General features: G+C 47.2%; 1 protein-coding gene across 3 annotated transcripts in view; it reads right to left on the bottom strand.

Annotated features, from left to right (window-relative positions):
• OBSL1 (obscurin like cytoskeletal adaptor 1) overlaps positions 1–21,892 on the bottom strand; it is a 548,309-nt gene that overhangs the window by 381,683 nt on the left and 144,734 nt on the right. For 2 of the 3 annotated variants that reach the window (XM_086954343.1, XM_086954342.1), the window contains exon 1: positions 12,497–12,754. In XM_086954343.1, the coding sequence (XP_086810469.1) occupies positions 12,497–12,719 (223 nt within the window). In that variant the 5' untranslated portion in view covers positions 12,720–12,754. Of the gene's footprint in view, positions 1–12,496; positions 12,758–21,892 lie in introns of those variants that run through there. The other variant, XM_086954344.1, reaches the window with a different exon arrangement.

Here is a 21,892-nt window from a genome sequence, read left to right as displayed (position 1 = left end):
CATTCGTGTATTCACTGCTGCTCAGTGAGCCCTGTGTACAAGCTAACGGCACATTCGTGTATTCACTGCTGCTCAGTGAGCCCTGTGTACAAGCTAACGGCACATTCGTGTATTCACTGCTGCTGAGTGAGCCCTGTGTACAAGCTAACGGCACATTCGTGTATTCACTGCTGCTCAGTGAGCCTTGTGTACAAGCTAACGGCATATTCGTGTATTCACTGCTGCTCAGTGAGCCCTGTGTACAAGCTAACAACACATTCGTGTATTCACTGCTGCTCAGTGAGCCCTGTGTACAAGCTAACGGCACATTTGTGTATTCACTGCTGCTCAGTGAGCCCTGTGTACAAGCTAACGGCACATTCGTGTATTCACTGCTGCTCAGTGAGCCCTGTGTACAAGCTAACGGCACATTTGTGTATTCACTGCTGCTCAGTGAGCCCTGTGTACAAGCTAACGGCACATTCGTGTATTCACTGCTGCTCAGTGAGCCCTGTGTACAAGCTAACGGCACATTCGTGTATTCACTGCTGCTCAGTGAGCCCTGTGTACAAGCTAACAGCACATTCGTGTATTCACTGCTGCTCAGTGAGCCCTGTGTACAAGCTAACGGCACATTCGTGTATTCACTGCTGCTCAGTGAGCCCTGTGTACAAGCTAACGGCACATTCGTGTATTTACTGCTGCTCAGTGAGCCCTGTGTACAAGCTAACAGCACATTCGTGTATTCACTGCTGCTCAGTGAGCCCTGTGTACAAGCTAACGCCACATTTGTGTATTCACTGCTGCTCAGTGAGCCCTGTGTACAAGCTAACAGCACATTTGTGTATTCACTGCTGCTCAGTGAGCCCTGTGTACAAGCTAACGGCACATTCGTGTATTCACTGCTGCTCAGTGAGCCCTGTGTACAAGCTAACGGCACATTTGTGTATTCACTGCTGCTGAGTGAGCCCTGTGCATGAGCCAATGGTACTATAATATATTCACTGCTGCTGAGTGAGCCCTGTGTACAAGCTAACGCCACATTTGTGTATTCACTGCTGCTCAGTGAGCCCTGTGTACAAGCTGACGGCACATTTGTGTATTCACTGCTGCTCAGTGAGCCCTGTGTACAAGCTAACAGCACATTCGTGTATTCACTGCTGCTCAGTGAGCCCTGTGTACAAGCTAACGGCACATTCGTGTATTCACTGCTGCTCAGTGAGCCCTGTGTACAAGCTAACGGCACATTTGTGTATTCACTGCTGCTGAGTGAGCCCTGTGCATGAGCCAATGGTACTATAATATATTCACTGCTGCTGAGTGAGCCCTGTGTACAAGCTGACGGCACATTTGTGTATTCACTGCTGCTCAGTGAGCCCTGTGTACAAGCTAACAGCACATTCGTGTATTCACTGCTGCTCAGTGAGCCCTGTGTACAAGCTAACGGCACATTCGTTTATTCACTGCTGCTCAGTGAGCCCTGTGTACAAGCTAACGGCACATTTGTGTATTTACTGCTGCAGACTGAGCATTATGCACAAGCAAACAGTTCATTAGTGCATTCTCTGCTGCTCGGTGCGCCCTGTGCACAAGCTAATGGCACATTCATGTATTCACTGCTGCTGAGTGAGCCCTGTGCATGAGCCAATGGTACTATAATATATTCACTGCTGCTGAGTGAGCCCTGTGTACAAGCTAACTATACATTTGTAAATTCACTGCTGCTGATTGAGCCCTGTTCACAAGCTAACAGCACATTTGTGTATTCACTGCTGCTGAGTGAGCCCTGTGCATGAGCCAATGGTACATTAATGTATTTACTGCTGCTGAGTGAGCCCTGTGTACAAGCTAACGGCACATTTGTGTATTCACTGCTGCTCAGTGAGCCCTGTGTACAAGCTAACAGCACATTTGTGTATTCACTGCTGCTCAGTGAGCCCTGTGTACAAGCTAACGGCACATTCGTGTATTCACTGCTGCTCAGTGAGCCCTGTGTACAAGCTAACGGCACATTTGTGTATTCACTGCTGCTCAGTGAGCCCTGTGTACAAGCTAACAGCACATTTGTGTATTCACTGCTGCTCAGTGAGCCCTGTGTACAAGCTAACGGCACATTCGTGTATTCACTGCTGCTGAGTGAGCCCTGTGTACAAGCTAACGGCACATTCGTGTATTCACTGCTGCTCAGTGAGCCCTGTGTACAAGCTAACAGCACATTTGTGTATTCACTGCTGCTCAGTGAGCCCTGTGTACAAGCTAACGGCACATTCGTGTATTCACTGCTGCTCAGTGAGCCCTGTGTACAAGCTAACGGCACATTTGTGTATTCACTGCTGCTGAGTGAGCCCTGTGCATGAGCCAATGGTACTATAATATATTCACTGCTGCTGAGTGAGCCCTGTGTACAAGCTGACGGCACATTTGTGTATTCACTGCTGCTCAGTGAGCCCTGTGTACAAGCTAACAGCACATTCGTGTATTCACTGCTGCTCAGTGAGCCCTGTGTACAAGCTAACGGCACATTCGTGTATTCACTGCTGCTCAGTGAGCCCTGTGTACAAGCTAACGGCACATTTGTGTATTCACTGCTGCTGAGTGAGCCCTGTGCATGAGCCAATGGTACTATAATATATTCACTGCTGCTGAGTGAGCCCTGTGTACAAGCTGACGGCACATTTGTGTATTCACTGCTGCTCAGTGAGCCCTGTGTACAAGCTAACAGCACATTCGTGTATTCACTGCTGCTCAGTGAGCCCTGTGTACAAGCTAACGGCACATTCGTTTATTCACTGCTGCTCAGTGAGCCCTGTGTACAAGCTAACGGCACATTTGTGTATTTACTGCTGCAGACTGAGCATTATGCACAAGCAAACAGTTCATTAGTGCATTCTCTGCTGCTCGGTGCGCCCTGTGCACAAGCTAATGGCACATTCATGTATTCACTGCTGCTGAGTGAGCCCTGTGCATGAGCCAATGGTACTATAATATATTCACTGCTGCTGAGTGAGCCCTGTGTACAAGCTAACTATACATTTGTAAATTCACTGCTGCTGATTGAGCCCTGTTCACAAGCTAACAGCACATTTGTGTATTCACTGCTGCTGAGTGAGCCCTGTGCATGAGCCAATGGTACATTCATGTATTCACTGCTGCTGAGTGAGCCCTGTGCATGAGTCAATGGTACATTAATATATTCACTGCTGCTGAGAGAGCCCTGTGCACAAGCTAACGGCACATTCGTGTATTCACTGATGCTGAGTGAGCCCTGTGCATGAGCCAATGGTACATTAATATATTTACTGCTGCTGAGTGAGCCCTGTGCATGAGCCAATAGTACATTAATATATTTACTGCTGCTGAGAGAGCCCTGTGCACAAGTTAATGGTAAATTAGTATATGAACTGCTGCTGATTAAGCCCCGAGCATCATCTAATGGTACATTCGTACATTCACTGCTGCTTGAGTGAGTCCTGTGCTCAAGATTACCCATCCTGTCCTGGAGTATGTGTGAGGCACCTCCACCCAGAGCAGGCTTTGTCTATGTCCTCTGAAAGTGCTGGCTCTCACCGCATGAGGTCAAAAACATGTCTGGTGGAGGCAGACTGACAAACACCAGTCAGGAGCAACAGCAAAAGTTGGTAGGTTGTCAGGGAACCCTCTAAAAAGTTCTCCTGTGTGAAATTATTTACAAATCCATTAATGGCATCAGTGAGGATTCATTAAGACAAGATGTTTAGTACCAAAGCCTTAAAAATCAGTGAAGCCATCATGGAGCTGGGAAACTCGCGCTGACAAGTATCCAGTCTGTGTACTCTTTATGCTTCCATGTGCACTTACAACATCGCAGAATGGACTGGGCATTGTAGGGGCACATCTGATCGGCCCACACCTATAATAGACTAGCAAAATACAAGTGATGCCAATGGTATCAATTTAGACATACTTATTTATGGAGAAAGATACCATCAATTATCTATCTCCACTATACACATTTGTAAATGACTAAATCAACTGTTCTATTTTTACGTTCATCTTACGGCTAATTATCTGAAAGAAACACAAAACACATCAGTGATATCTAGTACTCATTTAGTAGTCGTTTCAAAAGTTTTTTTGTAGTATTATAATCATACACATCAATAAATCACATGATTTTTAACAAGACATACAGGTAGAAGAATTAAATAACAAATAAAGTTATACAAACGTTGACCCTTAATCCATGGGTTATGTCTGAAGCCCAATAGTTTGCAAATAAGGAAAAAACGGTAATGTCTATAATAGAGCACCCTGCCTTAGGGCTAAAGGGGTGACTTACCTATACCTCAAGCAGTGTATCGGAGGCATGGCACACAGGGCTGTGCCATGTCGCATCTTCAGATTTCTTTGCACCAAGACACACAGCCTGCATTGTCAGAGTCCGCAGCCTTAGTAAGTGGTCTCTGGGGTAGCACAATCAGTGCTGCAATCCCAGCAGCCCTTTTCCAGTACCCATGCCCCCTAGGTACCAGGGGTACCATTTAGTAGGGACTTACAGGGGCAACGGAAGTTGTGCCAATCATGGTGCAGTTTTGGAGAAAGGGATCTGGCAGTGGAGGTCTGGTAAGCAGGTACCCAGTGCACTTACAGTTCAAACTCACATCAGACATCAGGAGAACAGGCAACAGGAGAACCATCACACTGGTCGCAGCTAGCAGAAGAACCCTCACACTGGTCTCAGGCAGCAGGAGAACCATCACACTGGTCGCAGGCAGCAGGAACCATCACACAGGTCGCAGTCAGCAGAAGAACCATCACACTGGTTGCAGGCAGCAGAGGAACCATCACACTGGTCGCAGGCAGCAGAAGAACCATCACACTGGTCGCAGGCAGCAGGAACCAACACGCAGGTCTGAGGCAACAGGAAAACCATCACACAAGTCACAGGCAGCAGAAGAACCATCAAACAGGTCACATGCAGCAGAAGAACCATCACACAGGTCGCAGGCAACAGAAACCAACACACTAGTCGCAGGCAGCAGGAGAACCATTACACAAGTCACAGGCAGCAGAAGAACCATCAAACAGGTCGCAGGCAAGAGGAACCATCACACTGGTCGCAGGCAGCAGGAGAACCATCACTCTGGTCGCAGCCAGCAGAAGAACCCTCACACTGGTCGCAAGCAGCAGGAGAACCATCACACTGGTCGTAGTCAGCAGGAACCATCACACAGGTCGCAGTCAGCAGAAGAACCATCACACAGGTCACAGGCAGCATAAGAAACATCACACAAGTCGCAGGCAACAGAAACCATCACATTAGTCGCAGGCAGCAGGAGAACCATCACACAAGTCAAAGGCAGCAGAAGAATCATCACACAGGTCGCAGGCAACAGGAACCCTCACACTGGTCGCAGGCAGCTGGAGAACCATCACACTGATCGCAGGCAGCAGGAACCATCACAAAAGTTGCAGTCAGCAGAAGAACCATCACACTGGTCGCAGGCAGCAGGAGAACCATCACACAAGTCACAGGCAGCAGAAGAACCATCACACAGGTCGCAGGCAAGAGGAACCATCACACTGGTCGCAGGCAGCAGGAGAACCATCACACTGGTCGCAGCCAGCAGAAGAACCCTCACACTGGTCGCAGGCAGCAGGAGAACCATCACACTGGTCGCAGTCAGCAGGAACCATCACACAGGTCGCAGTCAGCAGAAGAACCATCACACAGGTCACAGGCAGCATAAGAAACATCACACAAGTCGCAGGCAACAGAAACCATCACATTAGTCGCAGGCAGCAGGAGAACCATCACACAAGTCACAGGCAGCAGAAGAATCATCACACAGGTCGCAGGCAACAGGAACCCTCACACTGGTCGCAGGCAGCTGGAGAACCATCACACTGGTCGCAGGCAGCAGGAACCATCACAAAAGTTGCAGTCAGCAGAAGAACAGTCAGCAGAAGAACCATCACACTGGTCGCAGGTAGCACAAGAACCATCACACTGGTCGCAGGCAACAGGAACCCTCACACTGGTCACAGGCAGCAGGAGAACCATCACACTGGTCGCAGGCAGCAGGAACCATCACACAGGTCGCAGTCAGCAGAAGAACCATCACACTGGTCGCAGGCAGCAGAAGAACTATCACACGGGTCGCTGATGTGCAAGACTCTTTGCACAGCACAGTTGATACTTTGCTTACACACTTGCACAGATGTGTGAGGCTCTTTGCACAGCACAGTAGATACTTTGCATACACACTTGCACAGGAATCTATGACAGAATTTCGACGGACATAATATCGACCTACAGAACATCAACGCTGGAATATTGAAGGCAAGTATATCGACACCCTATCTACAACATGGTAAGTACAAAAATATTGAAACCAAAATATCGATGTTAAAAATATCGTAATTAAAAATATATGTTTATTTTCTGTGTAAAAAAAAGGTAAAATAAAGTAAATAATACTTATAAATAAAAGAAACATATTTAAACATATTTAATAATGTTTAAAATTAATAAATAATACATATTGAAGAATATAACTTTAATTAAAAATAAACATAACATATAATATATACATACCAAATAATACATTTTATTAATTATTTTAATTACTTATAAATTATTAAAGTATACTAAAAATTACAAAAATATCTACACATATAAAATAATAAAATAAATACAAATAAACAAATAGATTTGAAAAATTAAAAACATTAAATATACTTTCAATATTTTTAAACTTAATTAAATACAACAGTATCTAAAATAATACAAAAATATTAAATACATAAATAAATAAAACTACTAAAGTCCAAAAAAAACTACAGTAGTGAAAACATTGGATAGCGTAGAATGTAAAATTACTATTCCCACTCCAGAAGATTAAACAGTAGGGAAAGCATTAAACAGCGTAAGGGTAAAAATGACTATTCCCACTCCAGAGAGTGAAACAGTAGGGAAAACGTTGGATAGCGTAAGGGTAAAAATTACTATTCCCACTCCAGAGAGTGCAACAGTAGGGAAAGCGTTGGATAGCGTAAGGGTAAAAATTACTATTCCCACTCCAGAGAGTGCAACAGTAGGGAAAGCGTTGGATAGCGTAGGGGTAAAAATTACTATTCCGACTCCAGAGAGTGCAACAGTAGGGAAAGCGTTGGATAGCGTAGGGCTACAAGGGGTAAAAATTACTATTCCAACTCCAGAGAGTGAAACAGTGCCGAAAACGTTGGATAGCGTAGGGGTAGAAATTACTATTCCCACTTCAGAGAGTGCAACTGTAGGGAAAGCGTTGGATAGCGTAGGGGTAAAAATTACTATTCCGACTCCAGAGAGTGCAACAGTAGGGAAAGTGTTGGATAGCGTAAGGGTAAAAATTACTATTCCCACTCCAGCGAGTGCAACAGTAGGGAAAGCGTTGGATAGCGTAGGGGTAAAAATTACTATTCCGACTCCAGAGAGTGCAACAGTAGGGAAAGCGTTGGATAGCGTAGGGCTACAAGGGGTAAAAATTACTATTCCAACTCCAGAGAGTGAAACAGTGCCGAAAACGTTGGATAGCGTAGGGGTAGAAATTACTATTCCCACTTCAGAGAGTGCAACTGTAGGGAAAGCGTTGGATAGCGGGTGGGTAAAAATTACTATTCCAACTCCATAGAGTGAAACAGTAGGGAAAACGTTGGCTAGCATAGGGGTAAAAATTACTATTCCCACTCCAGGGAGTGCAACAGTAGGGAAAGAGTTGGATAGAGTAGGGGTAAAAAATACTATTTCCACTCCAGAGAGTGCAACAGTACGGAAAGCATTGGATAGCATAGGGGTAAAAATTACTATTCCAACTCCAGAGGGTGTACCAGTAGGGAAAACATTGGATAGCGTAGGGTAAAAATTACTATTCCAACTCCAGAGTGTGTAGCAGTAGGGAAAACATTGGATAGCGTAGGGATAAAAATTACTATTCGAACTCCAGAGGGTGTAACAGTAAGGAAAGCGTGGGATAGCGTAGGGGTAAAAATTACTATCCCAACTCCAGAGGGTGTAACAGTAGGGAAAACATTGGATAGCATAGGGATAAAAATTACTTTTCCAACTCCAGAGTGAGTAACAGTAAGGAAAGTGTTGAATAGCATAGGGGTAAAAACTACTATTCCAACTCCAGAGGGTGCAACAGTAGGGAAAGCGTTGGATAGTGTACTGATAAAAATTACTATTCCAACTCCAAAGGGTGCAACAGTAGGGAAAGTGTTGGATAGCGTAGGGGTAAAAATTACTATTCCAACTCCAGAGGGTGCAACAGTAGGGAAAGAGTTGGATAGCGTAGAATTCAAATATAACATACTTACAAATAATTTTTATATTGAAAATAATGTATATTTAAATTTTAAAATAAATCTACATCATTTACAATTAATAATTATTAAAATCAATTACATTTGAATAATTAATTAACAATAAATTAACAACAAATACCAATAAATATTAATGAATAAATATTACTGACAAAAATATTAAATATTAAACAATAAAATATTTTTCATTACAAAAAAATATTACTTAAAATTAATTAAAAATGAAAAATTATTAAACAATCAAATTATTTTATACCAAATAATACTTTTTATAAAACATTGATTACCAATTAATTACAACATTTTCCAATTAATAAGAAATAATTACCAATTAAAAATATCAATTGCCAATTAACAAAATTATTTACCAATTAAATAATTAATTACCAATTACAAAAATTATTTCCCAATTACAAACATGAATTACCAATTAAAAAAATTAAAAAACAATTAAAAACATCACCAATAAAAACTTATCAATTTAAATAATTAATTGCCAATTAATAATTAATTATATATAAAATAATTATCAATAACAAAAAAATTATAAATCATTAATTAATTACAATTAAATTACGTCCCACCCAATTCCCCATAAACCCACAACCCGCTACAGAAATATAAACAAAAATTAATTAAAATTAATTTATAATTCCTAAAAATTATTAATTAATTAAGTATATTTTAATTACTTCCCACCCTATTCCCCTATAAACCCAAAACCCGCTCCAGTACTAAAACATTAAATTAATATATTAAAATAATACACATATAATTTAAAAAAATTAAAATACTTAACAAAAACATATTACACATACATAATTAAATACATAAAAATAATACAAATATCGATATTAGTAACATCGAAATTAGTTACATTGATATATATGCTATCGATATTACTAATTTCGATATTACTTACATCGATATAAATAAATTCAATATTACTTACCTAAGAGTCGATATTCTGTCCAACGATATTCTTGACATCGAAATTCTGTACCTTCGATATTTCCAACTCGATATTTGTGTAGGTCGACAATTAGGAATCGATATTTAGACTGTGTACCACTTGCACATATGTACACGACTCTTTGCCCAGCACAGTAGATACTTTGCTTACACACTTGCACAGATGCGTGAGGCTCTTTGCACATCACAGTAGATACTTTGCATACACACAAGCACAGATGTGCAAGTCTCTTTGCACAGCACAGTAGATACTTTGCTTACACATTTGCATAGATGTGTGAGGCTCTTTGCACAGCGCACTAGATCCTTTGTTTGCACACTGACACAGATGCGTGAGGCTCTTTGCACAGCACAGTAGATACTTTGCTTGCACACTTGCACAGATGTACAAGACTCTTTGCACAGCTGAGGGACAACAAAGGCACCCAATAAGTCAGCACAGGACCTCGGGTAATATAGTTTATATTTAACAACAGTGGTCCTATGCAAGAGTAGGAATGAAGAATATAATAATATAGACACAGTGGAACTATATTGGTTGAAGTGATTTGTCCAGCCGGACAGTGATCACAAATAATCTTAACTATAAACAAAAATAGACAAGGAAAAGATTCTCTTACATTCAACAAAGAGTGAGACACAAGCCTGTGCCTTCACGCTTACAGATTGGCAAAGTGAAAGAATAGGGAAAGAAAAGGGATATTTCTTTCACTTTGCCAATCTGTAAGCGTGAAGGCACAGGCTTGTGTCTCACTCTTTGTTGAATGTAAGAGAATCTTTTCCTTGTCTATTTTTGTTTATAGTTAAGATTATTTGTGATCACTGTCCGGCTGGACAAATCACTTCAACCAATATAGTTCCACTGTGTCTATATTATTATATTCTTCATTCCTACTCTTGCATAGGACCACTGTTGTTAAATATAAACAAGACTCTTTGCACAGCACAGTAGATACTTTGCTTACACATTTGCATAGATGTGTGAGGCGCTTTGCACAGCACAGTAGATACTTTGCATACACACTAGCACAGATGTGTGAGGCTCTTTGCACAGCGCACTAGATCCTTTACTTACGCACTAGCACAGATGTGTGAGGCTCTTTGCACAGCGCACTAGATCCTTTGCTTACGCACAAGCACAGATGTGCGAGGCTCTTTGCACAGCGCACTAGATCCTTTGCTTACACACTAGCACATATGTGTGAGGCTCTTTGCAGAGCGCACTAGATCCTTTGCTTACGCACTAGCACAGATGTGTGAGGCTCTTTGCACAGCGCACTAGATCCTTTACTTACGCACTAGCACAGATGTGTGAGGCTCTTTGCACAGCGCACTAGATCCTTTGCTTACGCACAAGCACAGATGTGCGAGGATCTTTGCACAGCGCACTAGATCCTTTGCTTACACACTAGCACAGATGTGTGAGGCTCTTTGCACAGCGCACTAGATCATTTGCTTACGCACTAGCACAGATGTGTGAGGCTCTTTGCACAGCGCACTAGATCTTTTGCTTACGCACTAGCACAGATGTGTGAGGCTCTTTGCACTGCGCACTAGATCCTTTGCTTACGCACTAGCACAGATGTGTGAGGCTCTTTGCACAGCGCACTAGATCTTTTGCTTACGCACTAGCACAGATGTGTGAGGCTCTTTGCACTGTGCACTAGATCCTTTGCTTACACACTAGCACAGATGTGTGAGGCTCTTTGCAGAGCGCACTAGATCATTTGCTTACGCACTAGCACAGATGTGTGAGGCTCTTTGCACAGCGCACTAGATCCTTTACTTACGCACTAGCACAGATGTGTGAGGCTCTTTGCACAGCGCACTAGATCCTTTGCTTCCGCACGAGCACAGATGTGTGAGGCTCTTTGCACTGCGCACTAGATCCTTTACTTACGCACTAGCACAGATGTGTGAGGCTCTTTGCACAGCGCACTAGATCATTTGCTTACGCACTAGCACAGATGTGTGAGGCTCTTTGCACTGCGCACTAGATCCTTTACTTACGCACTAGCACAGATGTGTGAGGCTCTTTGCACAGCGCACTAGATCCTTTGCTTACGCACAAGCACAGATGTGCGAGGCTCTTTGCACAGCGCACTAGATCCTTTGCTTACACACTAGCACATATGTGTGAGGCTCTTTGCAGAGCGCACTAGATCCTTTGCTTACGCACAAGCACAGATGTGTGAGGCTCTTTGCACAGTGCACTAGATCCTTTGCTTACACACTAGCACAGATGTGTGAGGCTCTTTGCACAGCGCACTAGATCCTTTGCTTACACACTAGCACAGATGTGTGAGGCTCTTTGCACAGCGCACTAGATCCTTTGCTTACGCACAAGCACAGATGTGTGAGGCTCTTTGCACAGTGCACTAGATCCTTTGCTTACACACTAGCACAGATGTGTGAGGCTCTTTGCACTGCGCACTAGATCATTTGCTTACGCACTAGCACAGATGTGTGAGGCTCTTTGCACTGCGCACTAGATCCTTTACTTACGCACTAGCACAGATGTGTGAGGCTCTTTGCACTGCACACTAGATCCTTTGCTTACGCACTAGCACAGATGTGTGAGGCTCTTTGCACAGCGCACTAGATCCTTTGCTTACGCACTAGCACAGATGTGTGAGGCTCTTTGCACTGCGCACTAGATCCTTTGCTTACACACTAGCACAGATGTGTGAGGCTCTTTGCACAGCGCACTAGATCCTTTGCTTACGCACTAGCACAGATGTGTGAGGCTCTTTGCACAGCGCACTAGATCCTTTGCTTACGCACTAGCACAGATGTGTGAGGCTCTTTGCACTGCGCACTAGATCATTTGCTTACGCACTAGCACAGATGTGTGAGGCTCTTTGCACTGCGCACTAGATCCTTTACTTACGCACTAGCACAGATGTGTGAGGCTCTTTGCACAGCGCACTAGATCCTTTGCTTATGCACAAGCACAGATGTGCGAGGCTCTTTGCACAGCGCACTAGATCATTTGCTTACGCACTAGCATAGATGTGTGAGGCTCTTTGCACAGCACACTAGATAATTTGCTTCCCGCTAGCACAGATGTGCGAGCTATGCTCATTTTGCTTACTGTTTTATTGAGCCTGTAATTCTGCACAAGTGATCCTAGACCCTAGTCCACCGTCTCACCCAGAGCATTCTGGGTATTACGCTCACACTTTAGGATGGGGGGACCTACTTTTGACCCTCAGGTGTGCTGAGGTCTGCGAGTCCCTCGTGCAGAAGGTGATCACACCAGCGTCCTGCACGGCCACGTTCACCAGCACTAGGATGTGGGTCCGGCCGAAGCTCTTCAGAACGGTTTTGTGGCTCTCCTCTAGATCATGTCCATCCTTGGTCCAGCGAACTTCGTCAATGGCCGTCTCCGTCTCCACGCAGAAAGCTGCGTTCTCGCCCTCCATCACGTCCAGCTTACGGGGCAGACGTTTCACGATGGGCCCTGGAAATAGAGGAGAGGTCAGCTCTGTTCAATAGACACATCCACACCAGACCTCTGGACCGCACAATGACCTCCCCAGCCTCTGGTTGGACCAAGCCTGGGCTCCCGGTGCGATGTTACAGTGGCCCTCAGTCTAGCCTGGCTTTGGGCTCCAGTTTTCCCAGCCTCCAGTTTGCCTTGTACCTGCTGCGTACAGCCTAGCATTCCTTTGTGGTGTAATCGGACTCCAATCTAACCTCTTCCATGCTCATGACGTCTCCCGGCCATCATGAGTGACGGTGGGCGTGTGCTCATGACGGCTGTGAGCCGTCATGACCACACCCACGATTGTAAACTCCAGCACTGCGGCGGAATTCCGGCCACAGTGAAGAGGTTAACCTAGACCTGGTCATTAGTGTGACCTGCCCTAGGCCCCCAGGCTTACCTGCTCCTGACCTAGAACTGGCCTAGAACTGGCCTGGAGTAAATTAGGATTCCGGCATGACTCTTGACACCAATCTACCGTGCCCAAGATGGTATACAAGTAGGAGTTCAAAAAGGGGTGAGCCCTCAAAACTCATGGACCTGATGGTGAAAGAAAATGGTCCGAGTTCATTAGAAGTATTATTACAATGATTTTGTTTTAGTGTATTTTTAGAAAACACCACATTTCATAGTTCTCCTTAAGTAAGCTTGATATAATGAGAGTAGGATATGCAGTATAAAGAATAAATTGTATTTATTCCACATACAAGTTCATTCGTTGTACCTCTAATATTTACTTCAAGGTCAACTGTATTTCATCAGTATAATTATAAAAGCATTGCATTGTAGGTGCTCTCAGTGCAAAGAGAAAGGGGAGTGAAGGGTTTGTGAGGGACAAGGTAAAGGTGGTGTGACAATGTTACATCACATTTAAATCATAACACCTTTACAATTAAGGTAATAGCAATGTTCCCACAATACATCACACATAGGTAAGGTTCAATCTTTCTTTTTTTCTATGGTGTGGAGATTTTAAGCGTAGTCTACGTTTCGACCCCCGAAGCGTGAAAGGGTTAATTATCCCTCATGTTGGGGTCTTCATCAGGACAGAAGAGAGAGCCTGGAAAACATAGCATTAACTTATATTAGTGATCTATGTGGTGAATAGGCACTAGAATGTAGGCTTATTTGGAAGATTACCTACATAGAACATGGCGGACGGTGATTCTCGCGTCACGTCTGGGGCCTGGTTGTGCTCCTAATCGTTTCTGAAATATATTGAGGGAGTTTTTGAGCGGGATTGCTAACCACCTCATTTAAACAACTGGCAGGGAAGTAAGACTAACTAATTTCCACTTACTTCAAATTTTCATCTGATAGTGTAGCGAAGCTCATTGGAAATTCTTCATATGTGTCTTCATCTTACGCCACACATCATTCTAGAATGGGGCATGAGACAGATCTTGGTCAAAAAACGGTAGAACCTAATCCTTTAAACCATTTGGAAATGGAGGTATAATTACTATGCCTGAATAATTAGTTAAGAGCTGGTGAAAAATACGGAGATTTATTTAAACCGCTGTGTTAATAAGACAGTTGTATACATTCATAGCATTGACATTGAACCATTTAGAAATGTAGGTATAATTACTATGCCTGAGTAGTTAGTCACGAACTGGTGGAAAAATATGGAACTCTATTTAAACCACCGTGTTGATAAAACAGTTGTATGCATTCATAGCTTTGACAGAACAGTCCGTGGTTATCGGTACTGTGCTTAATGTGGTTTAGTTACGACCCGCGTGAGCAATATGTATCACCGCCGGGTCGGCATAGCTAGTAAGACCGTGTTGGTTCTACAGGTCTTCGTAATCTTTTAGTTATACAGCAAAGGTGACGGACATTTGGAAGGCTCATATACCTGCATTCGGTCTGAGGCAGACTGCTCGCATCGCGTCCTCCAAGATTGTGGAGATGCGATCCGCGCGGTGCTGCAGCTAGATGCTGGATGCGGGGGCTCGTCACAGACAGCCAATCAGAGGCTGCCCTGTGTGTATGCCGTGACGTGACGCGGGGGACTATCTGTAAAGAGTGTTTCCAGCCTTTACTAGTAATACCGTCCAGGGGATGAGCACAGGTGGTTAGCAATCCCGCTCAAAAACTCCCTCAATATATTTCAGAAACGATTAGGAGCACAACCAGGCCCCAGACGTGACGCGAGAATCACCGTCCGCCATGTTCTATGTAGGTAATCTTCCAAATAAGCGTACATTCTAGTGCCTATTCACCACATAGATCACTAATATAAGTTAATGCTATGTTTTCCAGGCTCTCTCTTCTGTCCTGATGAAGACCCCAACATGAGGGATAATTAACCCTTTCACGCTTCGGGGGTCGAAACGTAGACTACGCCTAAAATCTCCACACCATAGAAAAAAAGAAAGATTGAACCTTACCTATGTGTGATGTATTGTGGGAACATTGCTATTACCTTAATTGTAAAGGCGTTATGATTTAAATGTGATGTAACATTGTCACACCACCTTTACCTTGTCCCTCACAAACCCTTCACTCCCCTTTCTCTTTGCACTGAGAGCACCTACAATGCAATGCTTTTATAATTATACTGATGAAATACAGTTGACCTTGAAGTAAATATTAGAGGTACAACGAATGAACTTGTATGTGGAATAAATGCAATTTAATTCTTTATGCTGCATATCCTACTCTCATTATATCAAGCTTACTTAAGGAGAACTATGAAATGTGGTGCTTTCTAAATATACACTAAAACAAAATAATTGTAATAATACTTCTAATGAACTCGGACCATTTTCTTTCCTGTACTTACAAGATGGTATACAAGGCACAGCCTGTCCCGCTTGAACCCAAGCATGCCTCACCTACGCTGCGCCCCCAATCTGGCCTTGCCCCTAACTATACAATACTCTAAGACTGACCTTTCTCTGACCTTGGCCTAACCCCAATCTGCCCTCCCAAGGATTTAACACCAGCTTCAGCCTGGCCTGTCCCCATCATTTCCCAGACTGATGTCTGCACTGTTCCGGGCTTCAGCCTAGTGTCAGCACAGCCTGTCCCTGACTTTGCCCCAGCCCCTGATGGTGTATGTCCCTAAGTTAGTGCAAGTCTGAGGTGCAACATGTTCTAATACATACACCCTGAACCCTAGATTTTTACTTTGAGGTGCACTTTAATGTACATGTCAGACCAGGGTGAAGTCATGGACAGAGAGTACTGAAGGCTGCGGAAGGTTAAGGAGGGGTCAGGCTGAATGCAGGGTTGGATCAGGAGTAGGGCAGGGTGAATCTAGGGTGAGATCAGGAGCAGGGCAGATTGAATCTAGGGTGAGATCAGGAGCAGGGCAGGCTGCATCTGGGGTGAGATCAGGAGCAGGGCAGGCTGAATCTAGGGTGAGATCAGGAGCCGGACAGGCTGAATCTAGGGTGAGATCAGGAGCAGGGCAAGCTGCATCTGGGGTGAGATAAGGAGCCTGTCAGGCTGCATCTAGGGTGAGATCAGGAGCAGGGCAGGCTGCATCTGGGGTGAGATCAGGAGCCTGTCAGGCTGCATCAAGGGTGAGATCAGGAGCCGGGCAGGCTGCATCTAGGGTGAGACCAGGAGCTGGGCAGGCTGCATCTGGGGTGAGATTAGGAGCCTGTCAGGCTGCATCTAGGGTGAGATCAGGAGCCGGGCAGGCTGCATCCAGGGCTGGATCAGTGGCAAGAGAGGCTTCATCTAGGGTGAGATCAGGAGCCGGGCAGGCTGCATCTAGGGTGAGACCAGGAGCTGGGCAGGCTGCATCTGGGGTGAGATTAGGAGCCTGTCAGGCTGCATCTAGGGTGAGACCAGGAGCCGGGCAGGCTGCATCTAGGGTGAGACCAGGAGCTGGGCAGGCTGCATCTGGGGTGAGATTAGGAGCCTGTCAGGCTGCATCTAGGGTGAGATCAGGAGCTGGGCAGGCTGCATCCAGGGTTGGATCAGTGGCAAGACAGGCTTCATCTAGAGTGAGATCAGGAGCCGGGCAGGCTGCATTTAGGGTGAGATCAGGAGCCGGGCAGGCTGCATCAAGGGTGAGATCAGGAGCCGGGCAGGCTGCATCCAGGGTGAGATCAGGAGCCGGGCAGGCTGCATCTAGGGTGAGATCAGGAGCTGGGCAGGCTGCATCTGGGGTGAGATCAGGAGCCTGTCAGGCTGCATCTAGGGTGAGATCAGGAGCCTGTCAGGCTGCATCTAGGGTGAGATCAGGAGCTGGGCAGGCTGCATCCAGGGTTGGATCAGTGGCAAGACAGGCTTCATCTAGAGTGAGATCAGGAGCCGGGCAGGCTGCATCCAGGGTTGGATCAGGAGCCGGGCAGGCTGCATCTAGGGTGAGATCAGGAGCCGGGCAGGCTGCATCTAGGTTGAGGTCAGGAGCCGGGCAGGCTTCATCTAGGGTGAGATCAGGAGCCTGGCAGGCTGCATCTAAGGTGAGATCAGGAGCCGGGCAGGCTGCATCCAGGGTTGGACCAGGAGCGGGGCAGGCTGCATCCAGGGTTGAATCAGGAACCGGGCAGGCTGCATCCAGGGTTGGATTAGTGGCAAGACAGGCTTCATCTAGGGTGAGACCAGGAGCCTGTCAGGCTGCATCTAGGGTGAGATCAGGAGCCGGGCAGGCTGCATCTAGGGTGAGATCAGGAGCCGGGCAGGCTGCATCCAGGGCTGGATCAGTGGCAAGACAGGCTTCATCTTGGGTGAGATCAGGAGCCGGGCAGGCTGCATCTAGGGTGAGATCAGAAGCCTGTCAGGCTGCATCTAGGGTGAGATCAGGAGCCGGGCAGGCTGCATCTGGGGTGAGATCAGGAGCCGGGCAGGCTACATCTGGGGTGAGATCAGGAGCCGGGCAGGTTGCATCTGGGGTGAGATCAGGAGCCGGGCAGACTTCATCTAGGGTGAGATCAGGAGCCGGGCAGGCTGCATACAGGGTTGGATCAGGAGCCGAGCAGGCTGCATCTAGGGTGAGATCAGGAGCCGGGCAGGTTGCATCTAGGGTGAGATCAGGAGCCGGGCAGGCTGCATCTAGGGTGAGATCAGGAGCTGGGCAGGCTGCATCTGGGGTGAGATCAGGAGCCGGGCAGGCTGCATCCAGGGTTGGATCAGGAGCCAGGCAGGCTGCATCTAGGGTGAGATCAGGAGCAGGGCAGGCTTCATCTAGGGTGAGATCAGGAGCCTGTCAGGCTGCATCTAGGGTGAGATCAGGAGCCGGGCAGGCTGCATCTAGGGTGAGATCAGGAGCCGGGCAGGCTGCATCCAGGGCTGGATCAGTGGCAAGACAGGCTTCATCTTGGGTGAGATCAGGAGCCGGGCAGGCTGCATCTAGGGTGAGATCAGGAGCCTGTCAGGCTGCATCTAGTGTGAGATTAGGAGCCGGGCAGGCTGCATCTGGGGTGATATCAGGAGCCGGGCAGGTTGCATCTGGGGTGAGATCAGGAGCCGGGCAGGCTTCATTTAGGGTGAGATCAGGAGCCGGGCAGGCTGCATCTAGGGTTGGATCAGGAGCCGAGCAGGCTGCATCTAGGGTGAGATCAGGAGCCGGGCAGGTTGCATCTAGGGTGAGATCAGGAGCCGGGCAGGCTGCATCTAGGGTGAGATCAGGAGCTGGGCAGGCTGCATCTGGGGTGAGATCAGGAGCCGGGCAGGCTGCATCCAGGGTTGGATCAGGAGCCGGGCAGGCTGCATCTAGGGTGAGATCAGGAGCCGGGCAGGTTGCATCTAGGGTGAGATCAGGAGCCGGGCAGGCTGCATCTAGGGTGAGATCAGGAGCCGGGCAGGCTGCATCTAGGGTGAGATCAGGAGCCGGGCGGGCTGCATCTGGGGTGAGATCAGGAGCCGGGCAGGTTGCATCCAGGGTTGGATCAGGATCCGGGCAGGCTGCATCTAGGGTGAGATCAGGAGCAGGGCAGGCTGCATCTGGGGTGATATTAGGAGCCTGTCAGGCTGCATCTAGGGTGGCATCAGGAGCCGGGCAGGTTGCATCTAGGGTGAGGTGAGTCAAGTCAAGTCAAGTCAGTAAATTTGTATAGCGCGCTACATACCCAGAGGGTCTCAAGGCGCTTGAGGATGGGAGGGGAATTACATGTCGAATATCCAGGTTTTAAGTTGCTTTCTGAATGCTAGGTGGTTCTGAGTGAGGCGAAGGTGAATGGGAAGTGAGTTCCAGGTTTTAGCCGCCAGGTAGGAGAATGATCTTCCTCCCATGGTGGTTTTGTTGATGCGAGGGACAGCGGCAAGGGCTTGGTTGGAAGAGCGAAGCTGGCGGGGGGGGGGGTGTAGAAGGAAAGTCGCGTGTTGAGGCATTCGGGTCCAAGTTCATAAAGTGCTTTGTGTGCGTGGGTTAGGAGGCGGAATGTTATCCTCTTGTTGACGGGAAGCCAGTGGAGGTTTTTCAGGTGGCCAGAAATGTGGTCTTTACGCGGGATGTCTAGTATGAGTCTGGCTGATGCGTTCCAGATGCGTTGGAGTTTTTTCTGAAGTTTGGCGGTGGTACCGGCGTATAGGGTGTTTCCGTAGTCCAGGCGGCTTGTAACCAGAGCATGGGTGACCGTTTTTCTAGTTTCGGTGGGGATCCAGCGAAATGTTTTTTTGAGCATGCGAAGAATATTAAAGCAGGATGATGAGACGGCTTTGACTTGTCTGGTCATCGAGAGTGAGGAATCCAGGATGACGCCCAGGTTCCGTGCGTGGTCCGTCGGGATGGGTGCTTTTCCTAGGGCCTCTGGCCACCAAGAGTCGTCCCAGGCGGAGGGAGAGGTACCTAAGATAAGGACTTCTGTTTTGTCTGAGTTCAGTTTCAGACGGCTGTGCTTCATCCACTCGGCGACTTCTTTCATTCCTTCATGTAGGTTGGTTTTGGCAGTGAGAGGGTCTTTGAAGAGTGAGAGGATCAGTTGAGTGTCATCGGCGTAGGAGATGATGTTGAGGTTGTGTTGGTGTGCGATGGTCGCGAGGGGGCTCATATATACGTTGAAGAGGGTGGGGCTGAGTGAGATCCTTGTGGCATGCCGCAAATGACTTCAGTGGCCTCTGACTTGAACGGTGGGAGGCGGACTCTCTGAGTTCTTCCGGCAAGGAACGAGGTGATCCAGTCGAGGGTTTTTCCTTGGATTCCGATGTTTCTGAGGCGTTGTAACAGGGTGCTATGACAGACTGTGTCTAAGGCAGCGGAGAGGTCGAGGAGGATGAGGGCGACTGTGTCTCCATTGTCCAGTAGAGTTTGAATGTCGTCTGTTGCTGCGATGAGTGCGGTCTCAGTGCTGTGTTTGGCTCGGAAGCCGGACTGTGAGGAGTCGAGGGATTTGTTCGTTTCTAGGAAGTCGGCGAGCTGGTTGTTGACAGCTTTCTCGATGACTTTGGCCGGGAATGGTAGGAGCGAGATGGGGCGGTAGTTTTTGAGTTCGGTGGGGTCAGCCGTGGGTTTTTTCAGAAGGGCGCTGAGTTCGGCGTGCTTCCAGGTATCCGGGAAGATGGCGGAGTTGAGGGAGCAGTTGATGACGTCTCGGAGGTGTGGTGCTATGATGGAATCTGCTTTGTTGAAGATGTGGTGAGGGCATGGGTCAGTGAGGGAACCTGAGTGGATGGAGTTCATTAGGCAGATGGTGTCCTCAGTGGGGATTGGGTTCCAGTCATTAAGGATGTTCAATGGGGGGGTTTAAGGGGGGTTTGGGTTCGGAGGTATGTTGAGTGGGTTGGTCTCCGGGTTGGTTGTCGAAGCTGTTGTGGATGTCTGCGATTTTGTCGTGGAAGAATGAAGCAAGGGAGTCGCAAAGGGTTTGGGAGGGCGTGATGTCGTTGGAGTTGGCAGTGGCGTTGGTGAACTCTTTGATTATGTTGAATAATTCCTTGCTGTTGTGGGCGTTGTTGTCTAGTCGGTCTTTGAATGCGGCTTTCTTTGCAGTCCGGATTAGTTGGTGGTGTATGCGGGTGGCGTTTTTGAAGGCGTCCTTGGTGCTGGTGTTAGGGTCTTTTTTCCAGGCCTTCTCAAGGGAGCGACAGAGTTTCTTGGATTTCTTGAGATCATCGTTAAACCAGGGGGCGTTTTTGCTGCCTAGTTTGATTTGATGTTTTTTCAGAGGTGCTAGGTTGTCGGCGCTGTTGGTGAGCCATTGAGTGAGATTAATGGCTGCTTCGTTGGGGTTCGAGGAGTGGGCAGGGGGGTTTTGAAGAAGCGATGAGGAGATCTGGTCGATGGTGATTTTGTTCCAGTTTCTTCGCAGAGTAGGTTGAGGATGGTTGTGCATTGTCGTCTTTTTGTAGATAAAGTGCACGCAGCTGTGGTCCGTCCAATGGAGAGCTGTGGTGTGGCTGAAGGAAATGTGTTTGCTGGAGGTGAAGATAGGGTCAAGTGCGTGACCTGCGGAGTGAGTGGGGGTATTGACAAGTTGTTTGAGTCCGAGGTTGGTGAGATTGTCCAGAAGAGTGGTGGCGTTTCTGTCCTTGCTCTTTTCCAAGGTGAAAATTGAGGTCTCCCAGAAGAATATAGTCCTCGGAGGGGAGGGCGTGTGGGGTGATAAAGTCAGTGATGTCTTCACTGAATTGTGCACGGGGTCCTGGTGGCCTGTAGAGGAGGGTGCCTCTGAGTGTGGTCTTTGGGTCGGTGTGGATCTGGAAGTGGAGGTGTTCGGCGATCGTGAGGTTGTCGTCTGAGCTGGTTGAGACGCGGATGGTGTTCTTATGGACGAAGGCGATTCCTCCTCCTGTTTGTTTGGTGCGGTCTTTTCGGATGATCTTGTAGCCTTCCGGGATGGCAGTGGCGATGTCGGGGGCTGAGGAGGCGTTCATCCATGTTTCTGTTAGGAAGGCGACGTCCGGAGAGATGGTGTCTAGTAGATTCCAAAGGTCGATGACGTGTCTGTGGACCGAGCGGGTGTTGAGCAGGATGCATTTTAGGTGGTTGTGTCAGATTTATGTTTTGTGTTAGTGGATGATGAGTTGGTCTTGGTGCCTGCAGAAGTTGCATGTGAAGGGTCCATGGGTGCGTCCAGGAGCGGCTTGGGCGCAGTTGGGGAGTCGGCCGGGGTTAAGGGCTAGGAGGGTGGAGGCGTCGTATGAAACTCGGGTGGGGAGGGTGGTACGGGGGCCAGGGGGTCTGGCGCTGGGCGCGAGCTTGGCGCAGAC

Source organism: Lissotriton vulgaris, chromosome 2_1 (assembly GCF_964263255.1).
Source record: "Lissotriton vulgaris chromosome 2_1, aLisVul1.2, whole genome shotgun sequence".
Classification (NCBI taxonomy): Eukaryota; Metazoa; Chordata; class Amphibia; order Caudata; family Salamandridae; genus Lissotriton; species Lissotriton vulgaris.
This window is presented reverse-complemented; position numbering and strand designations above follow the sequence as displayed.